The 25904-nt window shown below is 39.6% G+C and overlaps 1 protein-coding gene across 1 annotated transcript in view; it reads left to right on the forward strand.

The window, feature by feature from the left end:
• The window catches only part of CNKSR3 (CNKSR family member 3), a 54653-nt gene that overhangs the window by 20682 nt on the left and 8067 nt on the right, over positions 1–25904 (forward strand). The window contains exons 2-8 of the mRNA XM_053974012.1: positions 6784–6947; positions 14036–14238; positions 15467–15554; positions 18773–18814; positions 20660–20779; positions 22563–22622; positions 25371–25439. Of these exons, the coding sequence (XP_053829987.1) occupies positions 6784–6947; positions 14036–14238; positions 15467–15554; positions 18773–18814; positions 20660–20779; positions 22563–22622; positions 25371–25439 (746 nt within the window). The remainder of the gene's footprint in view (positions 1–6783; positions 6948–14035; positions 14239–15466; positions 15555–18772; positions 18815–20659; positions 20780–22562; positions 22623–25370; positions 25440–25904) is intronic.

Below are 25904 nucleotides of genomic sequence, written 5' to 3' on the forward strand. Positions count from 1 at the left end.
CAAAAAAGGGTAAATTAAGCAATGTAAGAGGAAAGATGACACACTGTATTTCCTCTTGTAGGCTTCCTCAAGCCTTAAACATCTCTGTTTGAGTCTGTCAGGGTCAGACTTGACTTCTGTGGCACTTTCTTTCATGAAGCTCTTCACCTTTCCCTGAATCTGTGTATGGATGTTGAGCATTCATTGCATACTGCTGTATGAAGAATCACTCCTTTATGACTTGTTTGGACCTGTTACATGCTTGCTTCACTCTCTGATTCCTATGTTGGAAGAGATGATGAGCAATCTGTGTTCTTTCTGGCCAATTCTGGCTTTACAGGACTTTATCATATCCTTCTCCCCGAAGTATTTTCTTCTGTAAAACTTATTCTGTGTCTGCTTAGTTTCCTGAAAATATTTTTTGAGGAAAATTTGAGTTAATTTTTCTGGCTTTTGTAGAGAGAAGTCTTGCCTTATAAAACTTATGGAGTATTGGAAGGGTCAGCAAGCTATTTTGACTCTTCCTGAATATACTTTTTGATTGTGAAGTGCTAAAGCTTAGAGCTGTCCTCAGATTTACTGTCCCGGACCAAGGTAATAAGCGCTGCCAGAATGGTTGCAATCAGTGGCTTTGTAGGGAGCGCTGATAAAAAGTGTAGCATAATACAAGGCCTGTCAGTCTGAGATTGTATCTATACTGAGCAACTAAAGATTAAACATAGTCTCTGTTTCCCTTCTGGTCAGGATAGCTTACAATACAAATTTACCCACGAGTTCTTTTATTACAAGGCAAAGCTTTCAGTTTTGTGTTAAAAAAAAAAAAAAAAGTTAAGGGATTTATGGATGGATTTGAATGGAATGAATTGATTTATTTTGAGGTAACATGAATGCATGAGTATGGAGCCTGTTTTTCCAGGCTAAATATATTAGTTGAAAATACTGAAAATAGAAACATGTTTGCAAAAGCCTTTCTGTGCAACTGTCAGTCAGGGGGGATTACAGAGGGGACAGTAAGGCTTCACCATTTCCCTCTGTCCTGCTGTGACCTCAATGAGAGAGCTGCCCTTTGCATCCTGGTTGGCAGGCAGAGCCCAGCAATTTGTCTGGTACCATCCCTGTGTGATGTGAGACTGACAAGAAACTTTTGTACCATTCTGGCTGCTCTTGGCAATGCCTGTGCTCAGCAAAGGCTGAGCTGTACCCAGTGCCTGGTGAGGCAGCATGTTGTGCCTGCTTCATCAGGATGCAGGCACTCAGACAAAACCATAGAAGAGTTGCTTACAATTGACTACATGAGGAGAGCTTACTTAATAAACAATCTGGTTAGGCAGGAGACATTTTTCCATGGTGCTAATAAGAAGCTCCTGCTCTTTGATTCTGTGTTATTTTGTTTAAGTGATTGATACTTCAGATGGTGGCATTTTTATGACTAATTGTAAAATTACATGAGAGTAAGAAGTGGAATGAGGAAGTTTTCTCACATTTGTACTAGACAATAATACAAAGATCTCTTGAAGGCTTTTTCTTGAAAAACTAAGACCTTTGAGCTCTTTTCTGGCCCCTAAATGTGACTAATGCTAGTTTTGTTTTAGAAACTTTAGGAAAGATTAACATGAAAACATTGATGATAGCTAACAATCAGGCATGTGGATCCTAGGAAGTCAGTTCTTATCTAGGATCAAATTATTAGTGAAATAAGTTTCTACTGACTGCTCTAGATTTAATTTTTTGTCCTCCTTTTAAAGAACCTTGAACTCCTCTGTTAAAGTCATCCCTGGTTCTATTTTTGATACTGCAAGAGGAGAATGGCATCTGTGATGTTACTGTGTAAAACCTTCCCACTGTGTTATATATTAAAGAAAACCATGTATTTATTTTCTTCTCCTTGAACTTTTCTTATTTCCTTTCACCCTGTATCTGTCCTACTGAGCTGCTTCAGCTTTCAGCTGCCTTGCAGACCCTTTTTCCTTATTTTCATTTGCCTTCTCAGGTGCTGGTCCATCTTCTTATTTACTCTTCCTAGTATTCATTTCCTGCCTTGATTCCTTCTGCTTTATCTTTGATTAATTTCTTCCAGTCCTGGAAATAGAGGAAATGATGGGAGGAAGCTATCACAGTGTTATAAAATGATGTGGAATGTAAATGACAGTATAGTGGCACATACCATGGGGTATGCCAAAGATTCTCATGCAACTGATTATCTTTCAAGGCTTGGGAGGGATGAAGTTGATGTGTGCAGGGAATCTTTAGATACTAAAAGTGTCAACTCTATAGGCCCTGAATAGGAGACCAGAATGAGTGACTTTTTTAGGTGGGAAGGTCAGTTTTAAGGTGATGAGGCAAAGATAACTTTGGCAGTCCTATCCTAACCAGCTATCCGAGGTCCCAGGAAGCCGCTTAATGGGATGAGGGTTGTAGTCGAACCTTGGTTTTGCCCTGAGATGCCAGGTGCTGCCTGCTTGTTAGGGTCGCCCAACAGAGGAGAGAACATGATCATAATAACGCTTTGTGTCCTTGAGGCAGTGAGCAATGATCCCCATAATCCTGCTAGGTGAAGGAAAAGGTTTTGTACTTGTGTATTCTTCCTCTGTTGCTTGTGCTCCTCCTGCTTCCTGGTGTCAACTTTTGGCATTTTATGAGCTGTCCTGAGAGTCTTTTCAAGTTCTTGAATGTACGGAAAGTAATCCCTGTCACATCCCAGCTTCCCCTCCCCTTCCTCAGTCCCTTGCCCTACCTATCTCCTCTTCCTTGCTCTCCGTCCCCTCTGCCCTGCTGTGGCGCAGTGTATAGACTCTTTTGACTGTAGTATCACAAGAAAAGAGAGTGAGGGAGGAAAAAATAGGTAAAGTCACCTGTGCCTGTAATGGATTTGCTAATTGTTGCTTTATGGTAGGTAAATTGTTCAGTAGTGTCCAACGCAGAAGTTGAGCAAAAAGCGTGAAACTGCTTAATGACTCTGCTGACAAAACACTCCTCGCTAGGTTTTGGGGAGTCAGGTATGCCGCTGCTCGATGGCTGAGTCTCTCAACTATAGAAATGTTAATTCTCTCTGAATAGAAAACCGATTGTTATGGCTTGGACCCACGCCTCACCTTTAATTCCCTCCAAGTTGTTTCTTTCTTCCCCTCAATTCTTATACAAAATAACTTTCTTAATTGTGGAAACAGACTGAGATTGGTATCAGTGCAAATCCTTAAGTGTAAGCTCTGTCCTAATGTTTTTGCATGAATGCAAGGTATTGAATGTCGTGGTGGTTATTTTAGACAGAAAAGTCTAGACAGTTCTTAGGATCTATTGCACATCTCTACACCTGCCAAAATTTGGGAGGGAGTTTTGTTCAAATTACACTGCTTTTCATCAGAAAGGTTTTCACAAAACGCATAGCACTAACTGAATTAGTCTGTTTCTCTCCCTCTCCCAAAAAATCTCTGCTACTAGTGCTCTAAAACTTGAATAATCTGCAATTACTATTTTTATTTATACCTTTCCTCATTCTCTAACAATTACACAAATAGAAAGAACATTCTTTTGTGCATGGTTTTGTTGTATGTGTAATAATGTAAAGATTTAACACACGTGATTGAGACAAATGCTTTTTAAATACACTTTGAGCCGAAAATGAATAGATTAGCTTTGAGAAAGGCTCTTCAGTGGATAAAGGAGGTATAGATAACTTCTTTCAATGTCAGTCTTAATTGTATTTTTCCAGAAATACAGAAAACTTTCTTGCTTGAACCTGCTAATATTGCATTGTTGAAAATGACCTGGTATATAAGAAAGTATCTAAGTGTAATGTAAGAAATTATCTAAGTAATATCAACTTGCTTTTTATTGTTTTTAGTTCATCTAAGTTCTTCAGCAATATCCAGCATTGCAATTGGCAATACCAAGTCTCCATAAGGCTCTGAAGTTCATGGAGAAAATACATGGAAAGACTATAGGTCTGTGGAAGAAGGGAAAAATGAACATCTCATTTAGACTACTAGTGACATGTGAATGCTGATTTAAAGACTTTGCTTAAGTATTATTAAAATTTATTGAATTGGGTTATGAGTCCTTCCTCCCTTCTCTCTTCCCTCTTGGAAGTGTGGTTTGCACATGATGTATTTGTTTCATGTGTGATTAGACATTTCATTCATATCATGGAAAATTAAACTATAGGCTATAAAATGTGGTTGCAATCTCAATTAAAATGCTTAATATTTCCCCTAGGTTTCTTAGTAAAAATAATAACAGTGTTCCTAATGCTGGTAAGGTCATCTTAAACTGTCTCCCAATACATGAGTTCGTGGGTCTCTCTTCACTTCCTGCTTTGCATAGTTTTGTTCATTTAATCTTAAATACGAGTCTAGCTGAGCAGTTGTGCCACTGTGTTGGCTATTTTGAGTCAGTATTTGTGCAATTTTGTAATACCTTATTTTATAAAATATAGTCCTACAGTGTGGTTATAAAAGTACTGTTTTTAAGGGCTCTTGATTAAATTTTTTTTTAAGTAGCCCTTCAGGTTTTTAGTAGACCTTCAAGAATGGGCAAGCATGAGTTAAAAAAAGCACACGCAAATGAAGAGCCACAGTTGTATTTCTTGGGGGGATATGTTTTAGCATAGAATGAAGTTCTGTGTTTTAGCATAGAATGATGTTCTGGAAAAGACAGTAGGCAAAAACCAAACTGCATAAAAAAAACCTTAAAAAATAAAACCGTGGCTGCATGCTGAATGAAGTGTTTTATTTTAGGTGTTTGTGTAGTTTGTAATGGAAACTATGGGCTTACAAGAGCAAATGATGGGAAACAGTGGTCTGTGAGGCAGCAATAAAAATTGGGAATGCCAAATATGTGCACTGTATGTCAGCCGTGGTTGTGAATTTGTTTGAAAAAATAAATTGTTAAACAATGAAGGCCAGTTATTTTTTTTATTATTTTTTCTGGGAAAAGAGTTTGTATAGCCTAAGGGGGAATTTGGTGCCTGTGGGAAAGAGAACAGTGGGCTCAATTTTCAAAATTTGTGCAGCTTTGCCAAGACATATGAGAAGAAACAAGAGTGCATCCTGAACAACTGTAGCCCTGGGAGACTCTGCTAGTCTTGCACGCGGGTTTTTCCATTCATAATTACATTTAAAAATCAAACTGTGTGCACTGGTAGCTCTGCACGGGGAGGAGTCGAGCTTGTTCAGCCAGATGTTGATTTACTCTAATAATTAAGCCTGCCCGAGTCATGTAAAGGGGTGTCTGTCCTCATCAACTTGGAAAGGCGAGTGGTGTGTGTTTAGTCAGCCCGTGCCTTTGGGAGCCCATCCTCTGCGCATCTGCTGTGAGCAGGCACTGAGGAGAAGCAGTGCCTGCTCCTGCCGCTGTTTGCATGTGGATATGTTTCATGTGACTCCTCAAACCCCTTTTGTGATTTGAGTCAAGTGTTTTCTTGGTGGTAGAGTGTGCTGGGAGTGTTGTTTTCCAGGCTGCTGCTGCAGCTCCACGAGTGGAGCTGAGTGCTGGTCTTTTGGCTCTCATTTCTCTGTAGCTCAGGATGCTGTTCGTGTTTCTCATCTGCTGCGTTCGATATCCTGTCCATCTCAATGGTTTCCTTTTGAACCAGAGTTGTGCATAAACATCCTTTATTCAAGTACAGGTTCAACCTTTTTTTAAAAAGGAATGGTGGAACAATGTAGCTGTAGTGGACGATACAAAGAAGACGTCAAATGTGTTACCTGAATTTTTGCTCATGTCAACTGTTTTCAATGAGTGTGGTGTATTCCTGCAAAACAGACCTAATTGGGTCTGTTCCTTTTTTGCTCTAGCCAAAATTTTGAAAGGGAACAGAGTTACAAGAGCGTGGAAGTATTTTGAAAATAACACATTCTTCCAAGTTCCCCCCCAGATTGTTGCTGCTCACAGGCTCTTAAACAACACAGGAAATAAGGAAAATACACAAGGAAACAGGATTAACACATGAAGCTTAGAGTAAAATAAGATGAAAACCAGAAACACTTTCTGTAATCACTTGGGAAAACCTACTGTACAGAACAGGGTCATAGAATCACTTGTTTAAAATGAGGATTTGGGGGATATTGCTGGGACAAAATAGTCTAAACTGTTTAAAACATACTTCTAGTTAGAAAAATTAATTAGATTTCTTACTGGTACGTGTTGTTGATCCTCAGAAAGGGGAAGCAATGACTGCTTCAGGAAGCTGCAGACTCTTATAAATCAAGGTAATAATGAGACTTGAGCCAAAGGTTCTTTTGATTGCTTTGCTTTTGTGTTTTGTTTTTTTGGTCATTTTCCTTCTCATCATTTTATGCTTTTGTTTCCTTGCTTGTTTAACAGGCTTTGGGCAAGATCTTTGTTCTTGCCTTGCCCTGTTTTTTTGTTGGTGGTTTTTTTTGGCTCTTTTTAGGGTTTTTTTTTGGGGGGGGGGGGTTTGTGTGTGTGTTTGTTTGTTTTTGACAGTTATTTTTGTTGTTGCTATGGATGCTCCTCAGGATTTGGGTTACCCTGATGTGTATTTCCCTTGGTCACTTTGCCTATGCAACAAAGACACATTTTTACTGGCTGAGCTTAATCCACAAGAAGCAGACAGGTGCATTGACTTAGGTGACCCAAAGATCCCCATAACTTATGTGCTCTATTTCTATGCTCCTGTGACACAACCTCAGTTACACTGCAAGTTTCCTTCATAATTTTGCATTGTATATTATATGAACTTAAAATTTCTGCCTTTTGCAAGGTCTTTTTTTTTTTTTTCCGTTTTTTGGGGGGGGGTTGGTTTTTTGTTTCTGATGTCCCCTTGTCTCTTTTGTGTTTTGGTAGGCCTGGATGATTGCCTGCAGCAATATGTCCATAAATTTGAACGGGAGAAGATAAACGGTGAACAGCTGTTACAGATTTCTCACCAGGACCTTGAAGACTTAGGTATCTCACGGATTGGACACCAGGAACTGGTTCTAGAGGCTGTGGATCTCCTGTGTGCTCTGGTTAGTCACACTGTGAACAGATATGCAAATAATTTCTTAAAGGGCGTTTCTGGGTGAATAACCAAAACAAGATTGATAAAACCAGAATACCTTTGCCTCTTGCTTTCCATTACACATCATGATAAAAGAAAAAAGTAAGAATTTGTTTAATTCATGCAAGTTTTGTATTAATAACTCTCAAACTTTTTCCTGATAAGAGGCAACTTCAGTTCATTTGGTTGCACTTTCAAAGGGACAAGTTGTCTGAGTGACGTTAGATCTTGTGGCTCCTGTTAGTGAGCAGTTTGTGTTAGAAGACAGAAGACACACTGTTGAAATGACAGGTGCTAGAAGTTGCTCACATCAGTTGAAATGGGTTTAGGGTAATTCTGTAACAAACCTAGGAAGTGAATAAAAATTAATTCTTGAAATGAGGGATGTTTAGCCACCTCAGTTACAGCCTGGCTGAACTCTTAATTAGATTCAGAACTTATGCTGTTCTTTTGTCCTACTCCTGATACATAACTGCAGATACTTTGAAAACAAACATACTCTGAAAAGCATAAATATATTTTGGATTGTTTTACTCGCGCAGGCTTTATTTAAAAGCCATAGTTTGGTCATAGCCTTGAAGGCCTGTTTGATGTAGTGCAGTGTAATGAGCACCAGAAGTATATGTAATTCCATCAGGGAGGAGGGTGGGAAAGCCTGCGTGATGATTCCTTGGCCAGCACTGGCCTGTCTTCCCTACATTAGGCAAGGCTTGGAGCAGTGAGCATATGCTTCTTAAAATGGAGAGTCTTTATTGCCTGTGTGATAATGTGCTTTATTTGCTGCAGAGAGGTGCTACAGGGAGTGTTCCTACTCTACAACCTGTAGCAAATTGTACTGAAAGATGCATATTTAATGAAATCTCTTCAAACAATCTAAAATGTTTCTCAAAAAGTTACTCTTATACTTGAAAGACATTTTATTTCCTTTAGGTATTTGATCTACCAAAAAATTTTAACATTAACTTGAAAACCTAATAGAGGAATGTAGCTGGACTGAAAAGCAATTCATGGTGTTGGAAGGAACTTGCTGGGCAAGGGCAGGGGTCTGGTGAGTTAGTAAATGTAGTGTGGCTGTATATGGTCCTGACTGAAGTCATCTATGTGGTAGTCCCCGAAGGCATTTTTTTATTCTCTTAAAAATATTAGAATAAAGTGAACAAAGCTGGACAACTGCCAGAACCTAAAGCTGTGTTTTATCTCTTACAATTTCCTTCTAATTTCCTTTGTAGACAAAAGTTTTGACCTCAGACCCATTTCTGGCAAACCTCTGTGAAATGCAGCTCAAGTTAATGCATTAGACAGATATTGCATATTACAGCTGAAATGTGCTTGTTCCCTTTTTAAGAGGTGCAGGAAGAATTCCTGTGTTTTCAGTATGCCCTTTGCCACCTTCTTGATGCCTGTTCCCTTGAGTTTTTGAATCACCACTGATGTTGTTTCTAAGGGAATATTAAATGCTAGTGGCAACTAATTTTTTGGTTGTTTCTTCTTTGTGTGCAAGAGAGAAGTTTCTTGATTCCATCTGTGTTAGTTCTTTGAAAGTGGGAATATTTATTGTTTAGTGGATGTTTTGTACATATGCTGACACTTCTCCAACTTTTGGGGCCTTGTAAGCAAAGGAAATATTTTGATTTTTTTTTTCTTTTTTTTTAATATTTTTTTCTTTTTTGTTCCCCCTTTTTTGACCCCACTGCCATCCCAACTGTAAGCTGTCAGCTTACACCATGGGAATGTGGCATTGGCTGGACCAGCCTGATGTCACTCTTTGAAAGGTTGTCATTCTTGGTGGAGAAAGGTTGAGAGGGGTTTTGGTGGTTTCCCAGTCCTGAAATTCTCAAGAAGAATTTCCCTTCTTATCTAGTTTTGCTTTGGCAGTTTCCCAGCTGAGTTTCCTTCAGATCAGTGCTTTGGCTCCCTCACACCACAAGAACACATGTGGATCTAAAGACAGTGAGAAAGCTCTTTGGAACCTCTTTCTCCTGCAGTATCTATTTTCAGGCATTCACCATAGAGACCTTTGTTCCAGCCTCAGTAGATCAGTCACTAAATAGAGTGGGAACATAGTCCTTGCCTTGAGAAAGGATACCAAATGCATGTGATTTTTTAATTTAGTTTTTCTAGGGGTTGAGTACTATTTGGCAGCACTGAGCTAAAAATATGTCTGGAAGTTTCTGGTGTGAAAAAGAAACTAATGCATCTTTCTCTACTGCTTTGGTGATGAAGCAGTGTTCCCTCATGTCCTTGTAGCAGTGGCTGCACATGCAGCATCTTGAAGTGTCAGCAGGAGAGTGCAGATTGGAATAAACACATTTCTGTTGCTCTTGAGCTGATCTAATAGGGTTTTCTGAACAGGTGTTGAAGACTTATTTGGGGAATTTAGAGGATATATCAAAGAACCTGAATTCCTCCTGAAGAGGGGGAAAAAATCATCAACTTGAGTATTTCAACATTTTGTTGACAGTACTGCTTGGTGTGTGAGGGGGAAAGGGATGGAAGAAAGATCATGTTTCTTCGTTGATTGAAGTATCTGGGGGAACGGAGAACAAACATACATAACTTTGCTTTTCAAACCACAAAAGCAGGGACAGAAAACAAGCTTTTGAGGGCTTAATGAATATAAAACAATGCAAGCAAGAAACTATGCAAATATTTTCACTTTTAATGTGTTTTTTGGATTTGATTTCTGAATTTTTGCCTACACTCTGTGATGGGAGAGTTTGGAAACAAAAATGCAGTGGATTTTTCTTGAGGTTAGAATAAAGAGATACTAATTACAGACAATTAAAAAAACACCCCAAACCCTGAAAAAACCCATAAATTAAAAAAGAATATAGTTGTGCCTTTGATTATTTTTACTGGTGGTAATGTTCTGCGGCATAACAAAATATAACATCATAACATGAAAAAAATGCATACGTGAAGACTTACCCTTTAGATCCTAATCATTGTCAAAGGATATCTATGCATTACCACATAATATTTTTTTTTAGAGGCTTACAATTTTGTGTTTATTAGGAAATTTACTAGTCCAGAGGATTCTTTAGAATGCATTTTTGTTAAAAGGAAAAGAGCAAGAATGGGTGACTGTGACAGTACCTTGTGTTAATTCAAATGTTTATATAGCCTGCAGTGAGTTGGGTCAGCATCTGAGCAAGCATTTGAATTGGTTTCATTATTTTTTTTCCCAGAGCAGGTTTTCAGTTTAATCAGCCAGAATGTCCAACTCATCACATTGCAGCATGTGAACATGGCTGTGAAAGGGAAGAGGGTGCTGTCCTTGGGCAGTAGCAGAGCTCTCATCAGCCCAGTTCAGCTCTGACACAGCTGTTCTGCTCTTTTGACTTCATTTAGACACCTTTGTGGTTTTGTTGGGTTTTTTTTTTGTTTTTTTGGCTGCCTGACCTTGAGCCATTATTTGGTCAGATGACTTTTTCTCATTAAATGTGATGGAGTTTAGAAGGCGTGAGCTCATGCGCTCTCTCCTGCACGTGTGGGTGCTGCCTCTCCTCCAGCCCTGCATGTGGCTCTCCAGGTTAATGAGTAATAGCCTGGGAATGTTTGACATGGGGTGCTCTTGACCGCTGGTTTCAGCCTGTGTTTAGATTAAAACAACTTTGATGTTTAAAATTGGGAGCGATAGTAAAATGTAACCTTTTTTTTGGTTCATGACCAACATCTAAAACCTTTTGGTTGCTTAAGTAATGATTTGTTAACTCTTGTAGCCTTAGTCCTGTGGAAATATTTCAAGAAAAGCTTGCTAAGCTTTGCACTTCAACTGTGTGTCACTGTGAAGGTTGTTTGGTGTGCTGCCACAATATCAGCATTCCTATCTGTCGTGGACTGAGGCTACAGTTCTATGACAAGTTAAATTAATCCAAGTCAGCTGCTGTCTCCACCCCCTCCTGTCCTCTGATTAGTGATCCTTTGTGCTTGCACTCACCTGACCCTGAAGTGAACTACTTCAGGGAGCTAAACCAAGGGATTAGATTTCTTTGTATTGTTTAGATCCCCAAGCCAACCTTCCCAACAGACTGGACATTGCAAGTGAAGGAGAAAGAATAGTTGGTGATGTGAGAGCTGGTCAGGAGAGTTTCAACTTGGATAAAAGCATTGCTATATATGGGGAAGGGGCAAAATGCTTTCTGTGTGTTAGAGCAGACAGTGAGGGGACTTGGGTTGGGATGACTCCTATTTCTGGGGTAGTTCATCCACTAGGGTTGCAGTTGTCCAATTTGGTGGCCTGGTACTCAAGAGCTGCATACCCTTTGTTTGTTGGGTAGGTGTGGTGCTTGGTCAGGACCTTTCCTGGAGCACAAACTGCTGGTTTAGCAGTGGAGGTGCACTCTGTAGAGCCTTTGGAGGAAACTGTAAGAGGGAGCTTAGAGCAGTGACTTAGAGCTTGGCTGTGATGTGCTCTTGAGAGTCTGTTGGGGACACCAGTTGCAGTTATGAGCTGGAACCCCTGCATCCCTAGAGGCAGCACCTGTGTGCTGAAGTCACCCTCAAAAATGAGAACCACTTGATGGAATCACTTAAAAACTACCTGAACTGGAAGAGTCACACCAGATGCACCCATGGTATAAATAAGGTGAAAGAGGTGTGATAAGGGGTATGTGAATGTTTTACGGCCAAGCCCAAAATATTGCCTGTCCTCTTATATGCTGGTGCCACCTCTCATCTTAAGTACCCACAGGTAGTTGGCAGAGTTTCTGCATCTGAATGACGGAAAGATCTGGAGATACTTAATTACATGAAAACTCTCAAGTTCTGATCAGAGTGATTAGGTTGTACCTCTGCACAGAAAAAGTATTTTCTGTTTTCTGTCTCTTTATGAAAGCAGGGGATCAGCGTCCTCTAGTTCCCCTCTTAAAGGGGAAGGTTTCTGATATGTGGCTACTTTCTTGTGGTCATAGGAACCTGCCCCAAATCCGAACCTGTTTGTGAAAAAGTATTGCCTCAACTAATATTCAATCTTCTAAGAGGAGGATAAAACTAACTGCAAGAAATGCATCTAAATAATGCTCTTGAGGTGCTGGGTTGTGGTTTGTTTTTTTTTTGTTTTTTTTTTTGTTTTTTTGTTTGGTTTGGTTGGTTTTTTTTTTGGTTTTTTTTTTTGTTAAAATTAAAAGGTTGTTAAGTTCACACATCACAATGTGCAAGTACTTTAAAGTTGTTTAGTAATCCAGATCTTTCCCTTTCTATAATCCTGGAAAATTTAAGGATATCCTTTGCTGTTGCAACAGTGGCATTTTTTAAAATTGGACATATCCTTTCAATCCTTACTCCTGGCTGCACTTTAAGGATATTTCCTTGCCAAGAGCCCTGAGGTGGAGGAGGGACGCACTTGTGTAACTTAAACCCACTGGGATCTTATCCATAGGAGGTAGTAGTATTTTAAAGGTACCTGTGTAGCTGACACCTCTCCATACATTGGAGAAATGTGTTTCTTTGGGTCAAAGATTCTTACATTTTGTAAATGACTTAATCTGAAATATTCCAGCCTGCTTTACAGATGCTTCAGTCTAGAGTGAATGGAGCTACAAGCTAGTACTGTGCCCTAGCAGCATCCTGGTCTGCATTAATGGGAGAGGGAGGGAATTGTTTATCACCCTTTAGTTATCACTCCTTAGTCTAAATTTGCCCTCTGCCCCTAAGTACAGTAAAGGTACAGGGAAACCAGAGCAAGCTCATTGAAGGGCTCTCAGCTTGGTCAGGGCTGGAGTACTTGCCCTTGAGGAGAGGCTAAGGGACTGGGACTTCTTCAGCCTGGGAAGGAGATGACTCCAGAGAGGCCCAACAGCCTCAGCTGGATCTGGAGCTGGATCCCCAGCACCCACCACAGTGGGGTGCAGTTGTCAGGATGACAGAGTTGGGCTGTGCATGGCAGAAGTTGAAACAAGAGGTTCAGGCTGGATATAAGGAAACATTTTCTTACTCTGAGGACAAGTCAGACCAGGTGTATCAGGCTGCCCAGAGAGATTGTACATTCTGTCCTTGGAGGTTTTCAAGACCTGACAAGGTAAAATCCTGAATAAGCTGGTCTGAGCTTACAGCTGAGCCTGTTCTGAGCAGGAGGTTGGTCTGAGACCTCTGAAGCTTCCCTTTGGTCTGGACAGTGATTCTGAGTGGAGGTATAGGACCTCCTGGAAACTAGGAATTAAATGGAATTAAAATTTGCCTTAGTTGCTTTTTTGAAATAGGAAAATAGAAGGAGTAGAGAGTATATCTGACTGACTAGGGAACTTGGAGATTAGTTGCAAGAATCTGCAACAGCAAAAGAAAAGTGAATGGCAGGACTCTCTTGTATACTTTTGTATGTTTGTTTTGTTCTGGTGAGAGTGATTTTTGTTGTTGTTTTGTGGGTTTTTTTTTTTGGTTTTTTTCTCAATAAAATTAGGAATTTGAATTTATAAAGTTGAAGTTATAGGAAAGACTCTCAAATATCTTTTTAGGTTTTGTAAATGAATGAAAAATTTGATGTCTAAAAATGGGTTTAATTACCATGTATGATGTTAACGCTGTCCTCAAACTTGCAAATAATTGCACTGTTGTAGTCAAGGAGCACAGTTACTGAAAACTGGTGACCCAAATATTTATTTAAGCTTTTGATTGCAAAATTGCATTTACTTCCTGTTGATGTTTTAATCGCTTACCAGATTTTACTTATCTTTAGTTGTGAATAAAATGTTACTTCAGTGTTTATTTACCACAGGATAGAAAATATTTTAAGAAAAACAAAATGCTTGCTCTTCTTTAAGAAAAACAATCCAGTTATTAACAAGTAAATGATATCTGTTAGGACATTGGGACTTCATTCTGATTAAAAAGTGTCCTTAAATCTCATTAATGACAGAAACTGAGGTTTGGCACTCACAAAAGTATTCTTTACTGGCTATAGTGTAGAACACACCTTTGAGGCATTTTTGCCAAAAAGCAAGAGAGAAAGTTGTGCAAATTGTCAAGACTTTTCATCCCATGTGAGCTTTTAACTTTTTTTTATAATAAATAGGAGAACTCAACAAGGATATTTATCAAGCTTAATAATGTTCCTTGCAGAACTATGGCCTTGAAACAGACAATATGAAGAACCTGGTTCTCAAGCTGCGAGGGTCATCCAACAATTTGCAAAACTACATCAGCAGCCGTAGGAAAAGCTCAAATTATGATGGAAACACCTCTCGCAAGCCCCCCAATGAATTCCTTACTTCAGTCGTAGAGCTTATTGGTGCTGCTAAAGCCTTGCTTGCATGGTTGGACAGGTAAGAATTAAATGGTTACATTTTAATTTGCTGCTCTAAGGGATTACTTCTCTTTGTAGGGTCTTTCCTAGATGCTTGGGTGTAAAGATCTTGATGTCACTAACCCCTTTTATAGGCGTTGCTAGAAGACCTCTAGTGGATAAATTTAACCAAGGGTATCTATTCTTGCACTTCCACTTTTGCTAAAAGCAATAAAACTGTTACCGTTGCACTCAAACTGGTATTTATAAAAGTATGAGTGTTCCCTTTTAGGTCAGTTTCTCATACACATGGTTTTCCCAGCTTCTAAATTACTTGCCATTGGCAGATCCCTTCCTGAGAGATTTTTCTCATGTTCTGCTGAAATCATGGCCTTAGCTATGTGATTTGAAAACTGAGCAGTGGGAGGGATTATCCTTCTGCTGTTTTTGTTTTCTCTTTTTTTTTCCTTTGTTTTTTTTCTTTGGTTTTTTTTTTTTTTTTTTTTTTTTTGCCTGGAAAGAGCCAGAGTTATTTTGTTACAGCTGCAGAAGGTCAGGTCTTGCCAGGGGTGCAGTCCATGATAAGAGATGAACATAAATTCTCAAAGCCCTTGCTAGCTTGCCTAAGAAGGAGAGTTAGGAGAATAACTGCACAGGGACTGGCAGCAAGGTGCACTTTTATCCTTTATCCTGCTCTCAAGTAAGGACTTGATCTGTGTCCAGGCAGTGATGTTAACACTTTGTGCCTCTCACCTGGTCTTCTCCTCTCTCTCTGTTGCTGGAGCTCACCCTATTTTTTTTTCTATAACTCAAGAGTCATCAAAATTGCTGGCTTGTCCATTTCCAGACCTGCCATGGTTATTCCTCAACCCCTCTTCTAGATTTTGCAGCTGTCTGAAAGGTCAGAGGTAGGACTCTTCAAGTCCTAAAGCTGCCCTACCTGTAATGATTCTTCTCTAAGTCTCACTACACCTCTGTGTGTAAAACGTGAAAATCTATTTTTCTTCTTTTAGAGAATCATTTTTACTTTGTCTGGTCAGAAAGTTGGAGGTTCTCTCACTGGTAAACCCAAGGACAGGGCTAGAAAATTTTGGTGCAAGAGTGGAGCAGGACTATGCAGTCAGGAATATTTACATTGTAAAACTATCCTCACACCTATGTCAATGTCAGAGTTGCAGCACTTACTCTCATATGCTCTTCCTTGCTGGTAAGGTAGGATGGGAGAAGGCTAGTCCCCCCAATCTAAGGGGAATTTTCTCTTGTTGTAGGACCCCATTTACAGGTATTGCTGACTTTTCATCAATGAAGAACAGAATCATTCAGCTCTGCTTGGACCTCACTACTACTGTTCAAAAGGTCAGCTGATTTCTTTTCCTCTTTGCTTTCCAAAAGGGAAGGAAAGGAGGTGTTGGGGAAGTAATGTGCTTACTTTGTGCTGAGTGCTAATGAAAGGCAGTTCTGGGAATGAGATCTCACGTTTAACTTTTAACATCCATTAAGGTCATTTTCAGTTGTCTGTGTTTGAGTTGTGGGGTCTTTTTATTGTTCTCCCTGCCCTTCAATTTAATTATCAATTTTGGTATTGCTGGCTGTATCTTAAGGGACTGCAGCTTAAAGGTTACTCTTATTTTCTTGAGCTTTACTGGAAAGAGAGTTAGTCTTTGAAATAATTTATCTGTGTGGCGGCTTCCTGCCATGACCTCAAGCAGTCGAGAAGCGCCGGCTAGCACTGCCTGTGAGAGGCCGGCTGGCAGCTCCATGTGTGCGGGTACTCCAGGGTTATGGCGTCTGCCTCCCTGGTAATGCTGAGCGCTGCGGCGTGAGTAACGCAGCTGTGGTGGCTTCACACACTTAGAGACAAAAGGATGAGAGAAGGACACTTTGCTTGCGAGCCCTAAGAACTTGTATTCCCCCATGTGTGGTCGGAACAAATTGCTCTCAGCGCAATGCAATGCAAATGCCGAAGACCAAAGAGGTGCAGCAGATTAAGTAGGGGGTGGGCAGACAGGGGTGGAAACCTGCCTCGCCCAATGGGTTCAAACGATAGGGGAGTGACATGGATTATAATAACCAATGGTAACATAACAGAGGTGGGTACAGTGTCCTGGGACAAATAGAAGTGCTAAGGTGGAGTGATTGATGCAGAACTTTCATGAAGAAGCTGGGAGTGGTTACAAGATTGACACTCCGACAAGGCATGACAACCCCTGACTGACAGAACCAAATAAGGAGAAAACTGGGAGAGATGAGAAGATTGACAGGTCTGAGTGGCAGGAACTTTCCAGGTAAACAACTTGGAGCAAACCACTGTGATAGAAAAAATAGGGGAGTACATGGAGCCAACCTTACTAACATTAATAAAATCCCTGACTAAATCAACCCAACCTACAACAGATCTGCATTTGAAGGTTTTCACATTCCAAGCAGCATGTTGAAAAACAGTTATCAGTCCTAACTATAAACAAAAATATGGCTCTATTGGTTTTTATACCTATGTTTGCAGACTCCATAGATCTTGTCTCATGCAGGATGTTTTAGACATCAAATGGGAAATGCTGCATGTAATGGAAGGAGCTACCACCTTTATGATACAGATCCCACTAGCCAGACTGCTTCTGCCACTACTGCAAGACCAGAATATTTTTCAAAACTTTAATTGACCAGCTGTATGATGAGTGCTTGTATAGATAATAGCTAAAAGGACATATAGCAGCCGTGGTAATCTTGGCAGTTGACATAATTTCACTCTCTGAATAATGCTGCCTGTTCTGAAAGCGTAGCACTGCTGCGGCTGTGAAGCACTGTGTGCACACTTCAGTGACTGCCAAACTTGCTCATACCCATTATTCTGTGCTCATATAATGTTTGAACTCTGGAGGACCATGCCCTGTGACATTGGTGATTCCATCCCTATGCTGAAGAGATATCAAAGGACAGAAACATCCTGAGTTGTCAAGCTGTGATGCCAGCCAAAGTTGTGTCATTGTGAAAGCATGGTGTCTGGGTACCCCAAGGTGTGCATGCCTGCTGCTCAGTGCCCTCCTTGCTGGGATGCTCCGTGTGCAATTGCACAAACTCAATGATTTACAGCTACAGATGTGCAGATTGTGCAGTGGAACAGTTCGTGTTTCTAGCAGCAGATGGTGTTCACCCAAGAGTGCTACAGGAACTGAGATAGGAGATTGCTGAATGTATTAATAAAGCTGCTGACAAGGGTGTCTTATCTTTCTGTTAGGTGAGCCTTTGATGGCAGGGGAAAGGAAGTTGTGGATAACAACCCTGGCCTTTTAAAAAATGTCAGACTACTTCTCTGCCAATTTGATATGAGCTATAATAAAAGATGGGGTTGGTGCATATGAGAAAAGCATTAATGGGGGAAGAACCAAGCAACACGGTTTTGTCCTGGGACAGGGCACATATGCTAGAATAGTCTGAAGGGGTCTGCTGATGTGGAAAAGAGATGCAGATTTAAATATCTTTAGGAGGGTTTTTAGACTTGAAAAGTATTTCTTATTAAGGTGCAGACTATAGAAACATGTTGTCAGTTCTAATGGTGAGGAAGAGGCCAGAGTGGCTCTTGTGGAACCAATGCTGTGCTACATAATCATAAATGATGCATAAAAGCATATCATAATAAAGCAAGGTGGGAATGCGAGAAGATTCTAATTGCCTTTGATGACAGCTATATAGAATCAAGGACAGAATTTTACTCCACTTAAAGTTCCATGTCAAACTTTAGGGCTGAAATAATAAACAGAAGAAATAGTGGGAGCAGAAGAACTTTGCAATTTTGAGCATTTTGGCTGCATGATGATAGATGACATTTGAAATTGATTTGTGCACATGTATTTAGCAGAGAAAAGCAGGGGAAAGTCCTCCACAAACTTCTCCAACATGGCTCCTTCTTAAGCTTATTAAAATGCTTAGGGATTTTCTCCTTGTAGATACTGTAAATCTTGTTTTATTATTTATGTACTGTTTTAACTTCTTAATCTGAGAATAATATAATTCTCCAGTTCATCACTTCTTGCAGAAAACAGTGATGACTTCTGTAGATTTTTACTTGAACTTTTTTCAGTTCTAAGACTTTTATACCTGGACTATGTAAATAATGCCTTGTGTGCAGTCCTCTGCCCTTCAGGAATGTCATTGATAACATATTTTTTAGAAAATCGCTTTCCCTTCTATTTTTAACAGTATGTTTAGATCTGTTTTGATGCCTGGGGCAGAGGAGTACCTGAGTGGGGATGTAAGGCAAGCACATCTGCCTGGCCTTCTGAGAATCTGATTTAATTGTGCAAGGTTCTGCTTTTCTGGACAAGTCAGCTGCTGTAATTGAATCCCACATTCTCTTAGTTTTCAAGGTTTATTATTGCTTTCTACCAGGGCCAGAAAATAGTTGCTTAATAGTCCTTTTGAGTCCTACTGGGTGAAACTAATCTGACTAATCCCTGCAGCATGAATAACTCTATTTCTATTTGAAGTTAAAATGGAAGTTTTGCAGAGTTTTCAGAGATTATTTGTTTCCATGTTTATTGGTTAATATAGGGGTTTTGTTCTTGTTTTATTTTTAGGATTGCACTGTGGCTGACATGGAAGATAAAGTCCAGACTGTGGTAAGTTTACATTTCTGTTGAAACTCAGCTATCTCCATTCACATTCATTTCTGTTGTTTCTATGCTGGTTGTATTGACAACAGCTTTTCAGTCCCAAATGTTCAAGCATATAATGCAAGTAAACATTGCTATGACTTGTTTTGTAAATGTTCTTTCCTGTAGCAGAATAATTGAATTTCAGCAGATGATAGTGTGTAGCATGTAGTCAAGTATTCCTTAAAGTTTCATTACACAGCTATATTTCCAAGAGAATTTAACCTCAAATTTTCAAGGGAGGACTAGTCCTGTAAAATGATCACAGGCTAAATAAATCAATTATGCCTGTGAAGTGCATTTAGAGCCTTAATAAGCAGACGCTCTGCCTTATTATGCTTCTTCGTGTAAAAGAACTGCCCTGCCACAGAAATGAAGCTCTGGCTCTGTACTTGAGCTTGAGTTTCTAGGGTTGTTTGAAGCAGCCTTGTGACCAAATGCAGAGTGTTATGGAATGCTTTTTATATTTTGTAACAGTTAATCATCGCTTCCTGCTTTTGACATGAACCAGGCTGTGCTCTTTGATAAGGCCTTCCGGTAGCTCATAGATGCTTAGGAATTTAGTAGCACAATAACTAAAAATAATTATGTTCATAAATAACGAGATCATGTAAAAGGGAGTTCTCTGCATCTTTCTTTTTCCATTTGTGCACACCCACACTGGAAGTAGGTATTGTTGTTTGTAATTCCCTTGTTTGAGCAGTTCCTCACATTCACACTTAAACATTGTTTTGATTTATTTTATTGCTGCTCTAGAAATCTGACGTAAAACGAAACAGAAAATGTTGGAGCTATTGTTTCCAGGGACCATTGTAATCCAAACCAATGTCTTCCTATGACATAGCTCCCCCCCCCCATTCTGTAGTTGTGTGTCTACTTTGACTGAAGGATTCAAGCCCCTTGTGAAAGGTGACTTACCTTGCAAGTTCCCAAACTGTTTATAGCTAACTACTGTACTGTGTACTAATCTTCTCTCCTTTAAGATTTTGTAACCTGCTTTGAGTGTCAGCCTTGCTTCAGTTGATGTCAAAGCAGAAAACACAGTGGGACATAATGAAATTTGTGAGTGTAGAGAGGGCACAGATTTTTTGACCTTTTTTTTCTTCTTTTTTGACGTTTAATTAGACATTCTGATAGTTACATGTTCTGCAAGGCATAGCTATTCTGCCTCTGACTTTACTGACACACACGCCAAGGTCAGAATTAGCCTTTATTTATAATGTTGGCTTAGGATCAGTTATGTTTTGGTCAAAAGGAAATATGAACCATGCCTGTGTAAGCATTCCAGAAGAGGTCAGTTCAGAGGCACAATGGAGAGAATAACTGCAGAAGCACTTAAGTGCTGGATAGTCCTACCTTATACTGTAAGTTTTGTGCAGACATGTCAATGGCCAGCACATCACTTTTTGTGACACATGGCCAGTTGTATTCTTATAGCAGAAGTACAGAACAGCATGAAAAACTGTCAGTTGTTCCCACAAGGAATCATCAAAATGTTTCAATATTTTAATGACTTCTATTTTGGTTAAAGCAAGCAAACCCCAAGCCCGTTTTTTTGTTATGTTTTGTGTGTTTATTTTTTCAGTCAGAGGCTGTGTCAGGATCTGTTAGTGATGGTAAGGTAGCACTAATGGAAACAGGTTGTTTCTGTGTTACAATAAGGATGTAAACATGCTGTAGCATAGACCTGTACAAATGATTATTCTATTTCAGTGATTTTAGAATTAATTTCCTTTGCATATTTTGAAAACTGAAAGAGGAAGAAGCTAGAAGAGAATTTTCCTAACTGTTTTTCGTATGTTCTCATTGCAGGCCAAGACTTTAAATGGCATTTGTGATAAAGCCATCCGATCAACTACAGACCCACTGATGAGCCAGTGTGCATGTCTGGAGGAAGTCCATTTAACCAACATTAAACCTGGGGAAGGCCTGGTAAGCAGCAATTCTGGAGTGTCCTGATGTTCCCAGTATAATAGGTAGCCCTGTGAGCCAATGCAAGTGCGTATTTATAATAAGGTATTTCTAAACCAATAGTAACCTGTGGGGAAAAGAAAGAGGCACGAGAAGGAACCCTAAAGGTCAGGTGGTGTGCTGGAGTGGCTGCCAGGGACAGATATGCACATTAATAGGCTTGATCCCAAATATAATTTCTGATTCTAAATTGTTGAAGATTATTATTATACTAATATTAGGTTATTATTCTGATTGTTTGAAGGTGTGTTAACCAGAATATTGGTGGAGAATTTACAAATGCTTGTGAAGCTAGTAGTTTTATTTTTTCAGGTTACCATAACCACTTTTTCTAGGGGGACTGGGAGAGGGAGAAGGCAATGAAAAATGAAATGTTTGTGTTTTGAAAGATGATTTTTTGTGTGTGTTTATAGCAAGATAGGGATGAATGGGAGAATTTTGGAGGTTTGCTATTAGCAGGAAAATGAGAATTTTTTAGCTGTTTGGTAGTCATGTCTTCTTACTGACTCTTGTTAATTCAATGGATTCTGCTTAGCTGAATTATGAGAAACTTAATTTGAAATCTTGGTGGATTTTCTGTCTAGGGAACAGATGTGTTAGAATGAGTTGGAGGGAATTTCAATTGTTACATGCATTTGTATTCACTCCTAGCCCTGAGGGCAGGAGAAATGAACATTTTTAGAGAAAGCTGCCCAGTCTTACGGTGCTATATAGTTTTACCTAGACCAGTGGATTTGACTGAATCAGTCATGCATTTTTGAAATTATGGGAACCTCTTTGTTAATATACAAGCTACATTGAAGCAGAGTCAGTCTAGCTTGGCCTAAATAAGAAACAAGGAGGTGGGTGCACCCAATTGGATACTGACAGGAAAACAGGCAGGGAATTGGCTGGAGAGGAAGGGTCAAAAAGATCATCTCATTTTCCACCTATTTTTCAAGTAAGTGTGCTAACTTCAGGCAGCTCAGCTGCTTTCAGCTCCTTAGTAACATCCAGTTCTGTACTTCTCAGTGTGAGTGTTTCTAACAGCAGATGTAGAAAGGAAAACTAGCTATGTATTTGTTCATAAATGATGAAATCAATGTGCTGGTCACCTCTTGTGGGAAATCTATGTAATTATTAGTTAATAGCTTGTTCATGATTTTTAAATTGGTGCTCTTATAGTCAACACCCATTTCATCAAGTTTGCCCTTGTGTTCACACTCAGCATTAGCATACAGAGCCACAAATACTCTGCTGGAACTTTAGTGCTTATGTAAGCATTGTGGTTATGAGGCTGTCTGTGTACTGACTTACCAAGAGAAGCTGTAAAAGAACATGTCAGCAATACTTGTAGCCCACCTGTGTGGGTCTGCTCTCTTTGGAGGGAGCTGGTGGCCACCTAGTAAAACCTGTAATTCTCTAAACAGGCTGGATAGTAAGGAAATAAAGTTCTGTTCAAGACCAAAGACTGGCAAGGCAGCAAAATCAGCAGTGTTTGGTATTACCAACCAGAGAGTGTTTCTAAGTCTTATTCCATACACTAGGTGTTTTAAGTAATTATAAATATTATAATGAATGACACTAAAAGTGATCTGTTGTAGACTGTTGTAATATTTGACTACACACTTTTTTAGGGAGAATATACAAATTGTTAACTGGTTTTAATAATGTTTTGAGTCCGTTGCCAACAGTGTTTTAATCAGATAAGTTATGTGGTTTGTTTTGCCTTTAAACTTGTTTTTCATTTTTTCCTTATATTTAGGGAATGTACATCAAATCAACTTATGATGGATTGCATGTAATTACTGGAACTACAGAAAACGTAAGTGAAGTAAATATAGATTATCTCAGACAGCACCTTTGATTGAGTTAGTTTAACTTTCTACTTTATGTTGTTTTAGACATGACTTGCATGGGATTATTGCTTTAAGTACTGTGTGATCCATCATTTGTTTATCCACAGTTGGTAAATATTTTGTGCCTGTGTATTTCACTGATAGTCTGATTAAACCAGTTTCTGCAAGTACACAAATTAGTTCAAATGCTTGGCATTAAAGTAATTACTTTAATAAGTTACTGTATCTGCTGTTCTGAGCTCTTATGGTATCTTGCTCAACCAAGTCTTGGATGTATTTGCTCTCCACTGGCAAAAGCAATCTTCCCAAATGGGAGCATTTAGGTGGTAGTGTGCTAGATTCAGTAATGAGTAATGAAATCAATGAGCTGTCCCGTGACAAAATTACTTTGCAGAGTTAAAAAGACTATGAACAAGTAAGACTTTTAAGAGTGGTCAGCTGGAAGGAAGTAGTTGGCAAGAGAGGCAACTAGTTTTTTACTGCAGGTGGTTCCTTGTTTTATTTGTACGCAGAGTCCTTTGCAGCTGAGGATTTATTAAAGGCTTCTGGGCAGCCCTTGAAGGAGTGGACCTCTAGCCAGCAGTTGAGGCTGGCAGGTGATGCTGTGGTGTTCTCAAACAGGCTACTACTGTCCAGGAGCAGTGACTGAAAGAAAAAAAAGAGCAGAGAAACTTGGCTTTTGCAGCAATGCTTTTTTTTTTTTTTTTTTTTTTTTTTTTTTTTTTTTTTTTTTTTTTTTTGTGAGTAGAAAAGAACCAGTGGTTCTAATTGTTCCCCTGCCAGGTCCAGGGACCAGGCAGGAGAGTGTGGAAATCTGTGCTTGCAGTTCAGAGTGCAGAGTGTAAACTTCTATAGCTTTGATATTGTTGTCCTGGCATACCTCTGTATAGGATCTGCCACAGAGACCACATCCACTTCTGCAGCAATTTTAACATCTGATAAATGCAAAAGAAAGTAGTGTTGACTGCTGATAAGCTGCTTCTGCATGTAGATCTTCTTTAGGTCTGTATTCCTTCTGTAGCTTTGAGTGTTGACCTAAGTGTCTGCTTATTGTTATCAACACTGGTTCTTCCTTTGGGGAAACTTCTTCCTTTGGAGCAACAGAACCTGACAAGCGACTGAGAGATCTGCAAACAACTGATGGCTTTATGGAGGTGTGGTATCATTTAGATGACCCAGGCTGGATCTTAGCTCAATTTTCTTGCCAGATTTGGAATGGCATTTTAGTAGCTATCCCCAGGAGCTGGTGTATGGGAATGCAATGGAATTGCACCCCTGAATTGGCAGTACTGAACAATGGAAGAACTGGGGAAGTCCATTTGGTATGAGTCAGCCAAGAGGATCCCTGGGTTATGCCATCCTACGTGAGACTTTGCATGTTGTGATTGCCTAGAGCAAAACTTTGCTCTTTCCTCTGCTCTTATGATGTGATCCCAGTGCTGTGACCTCTCACTTGCTGCAGGAGTTCTCTGTGAAAGGGTCCCCCACCCTCCCTCAGATGAGCTGTTGGTCACCCAAAGGACAGCTTGAAATAAGCTTTGTTTTTCACAAACTTGACTCTGGCCCAGCATTTTTTCATGATCTTGGTTGATTCCTATATATGCCGCTTTCCACAGAGGCATTTCCTCTCAGAGGAAGCAAGAAGACAATGAAGAAATGGGGTTACTCATGATAGTTGAAGCCTCCTACAAATTCCCCATGCTTTCTTCCTTTGTTGCACTGTTTATTCTTACAGTTCTTTCTCATAACAAAGTTACTTCAGGTTTAAAGGTGTGATGAGGTAGAGAAGGGAATCCTTAATCCCAGTGCTTAGTCCTGGAGTCACTAGGAAGAGCTGGCCTGCTGCCTGGTGGTTACTCATGGGGTGGAGGGAATGGGAGGAGTTGCTGTCCTGTGACCAGGGTGCAGCATGTACCAAGGTAGCATGTCTGTGTGTTTTGAGTGTTGTCAAGGCTGGTAGGAGTTGGTGTGTTATATCAGCGAGAGTGTTTTTAATAACTGCAGTAAAGACTGGTGCATTGCACCAGCTGTTGATAAATCTAAATATTGATATACTTATCTGTTTCTTACTAACGGCTCCTCAGAGCTTAGGTTTTGTTCCAAGAAAATTGTATTTTAAAGTGTATTATTATTTGATAGGTATTTGAAAGATACCTGTCTATGCAATTATTTTTATCTACTGCTTTAGTGATTCAGGCAGGCAGTTTCACATTCAAGTCAGAAGCTTTTATTTACATTGGAAAGCAAAAAGGTAATGTGCAAAGGATCTGTCTTGTGGATTGGAGGGGTTTTGCTCCTTTGTTCTGTACATTCAAAGTCTTAATGTATTTTTTAAAATAAATACATCTTTGTTTAAAAGTTGTTTAAGATGGTTGCTGTGTTAGGGCAGAAATCCTCGTCAGTCCTCTTCCATTAGTGTCTAAAACTATAGTACAAACTGGACGGAAAAGTAGAGTGGAGACTGTCCCATGACTTAAGTCCAATTTGACCTGAAACAGATGGTGGCTATGACTTCTCTCTTCCTGTTTAGTTCCCCCAGCATAAAAATAATGAATTTGATTAATTCATTTACATTTCTCAAGTCATCAGTAGATGTGAAAATTATGTATAATGAAGAGCATTGCTGATCCAACCTTTGACTTAGATTGGTGGGGGTTGTTATGGGAGGCAGAGAGACCTGATGCAACACGTGACTCTTGTTTTCCTCTTTGTAGTCCCCTGCTGATCGCTCCCAGAAGATTCACGCTGGTGATGAAGTGATCCAAGTTAATCGGCAAACTGTGGTGAGTAACTTCCCTTATGCTTGCTCTGCACCACAGGGGCTGAATGGATGGCGTCAGGAGGCAGTTCTGATGTTTGAGGCTTTTTAACATTTTATTTTTAAGACAAATTTTATTCTTTGCAATATTTTGATAAATATACAATATTTCATGTCTAAATGCTTTATGCATCATATTAAAATAGTTGATGTTGCATTTAAAGACCTGTTTTAAAATGTCTCGTTACAATCCACTGAAATGCACACAAGAGCTTTAAAATGCCCCCCCAGTAATTTGCAAATGATTGTCCAATCATTTGCATCTGGGAATCTGTATGTAATGATTGCATTTTTGCTTAATACATTAGGCAATGCCTTTTAATGTGAGAAAGAAACATGACAAAAGTAATTCACTGTGAATCCCTGTGTTAGTCAATTTGAGCACATCCATGTGTCCTTCTAGGACTGGAACTGAGGTATAAAGAGCACT

The sequence above is a fragment of the Vidua macroura genome, chromosome 3, assembly GCF_024509145.1.
Source record: "Vidua macroura isolate BioBank_ID:100142 chromosome 3, ASM2450914v1, whole genome shotgun sequence".
Taxonomy (NCBI): Eukaryota; Metazoa; Chordata; class Aves; order Passeriformes; family Viduidae; genus Vidua; species Vidua macroura.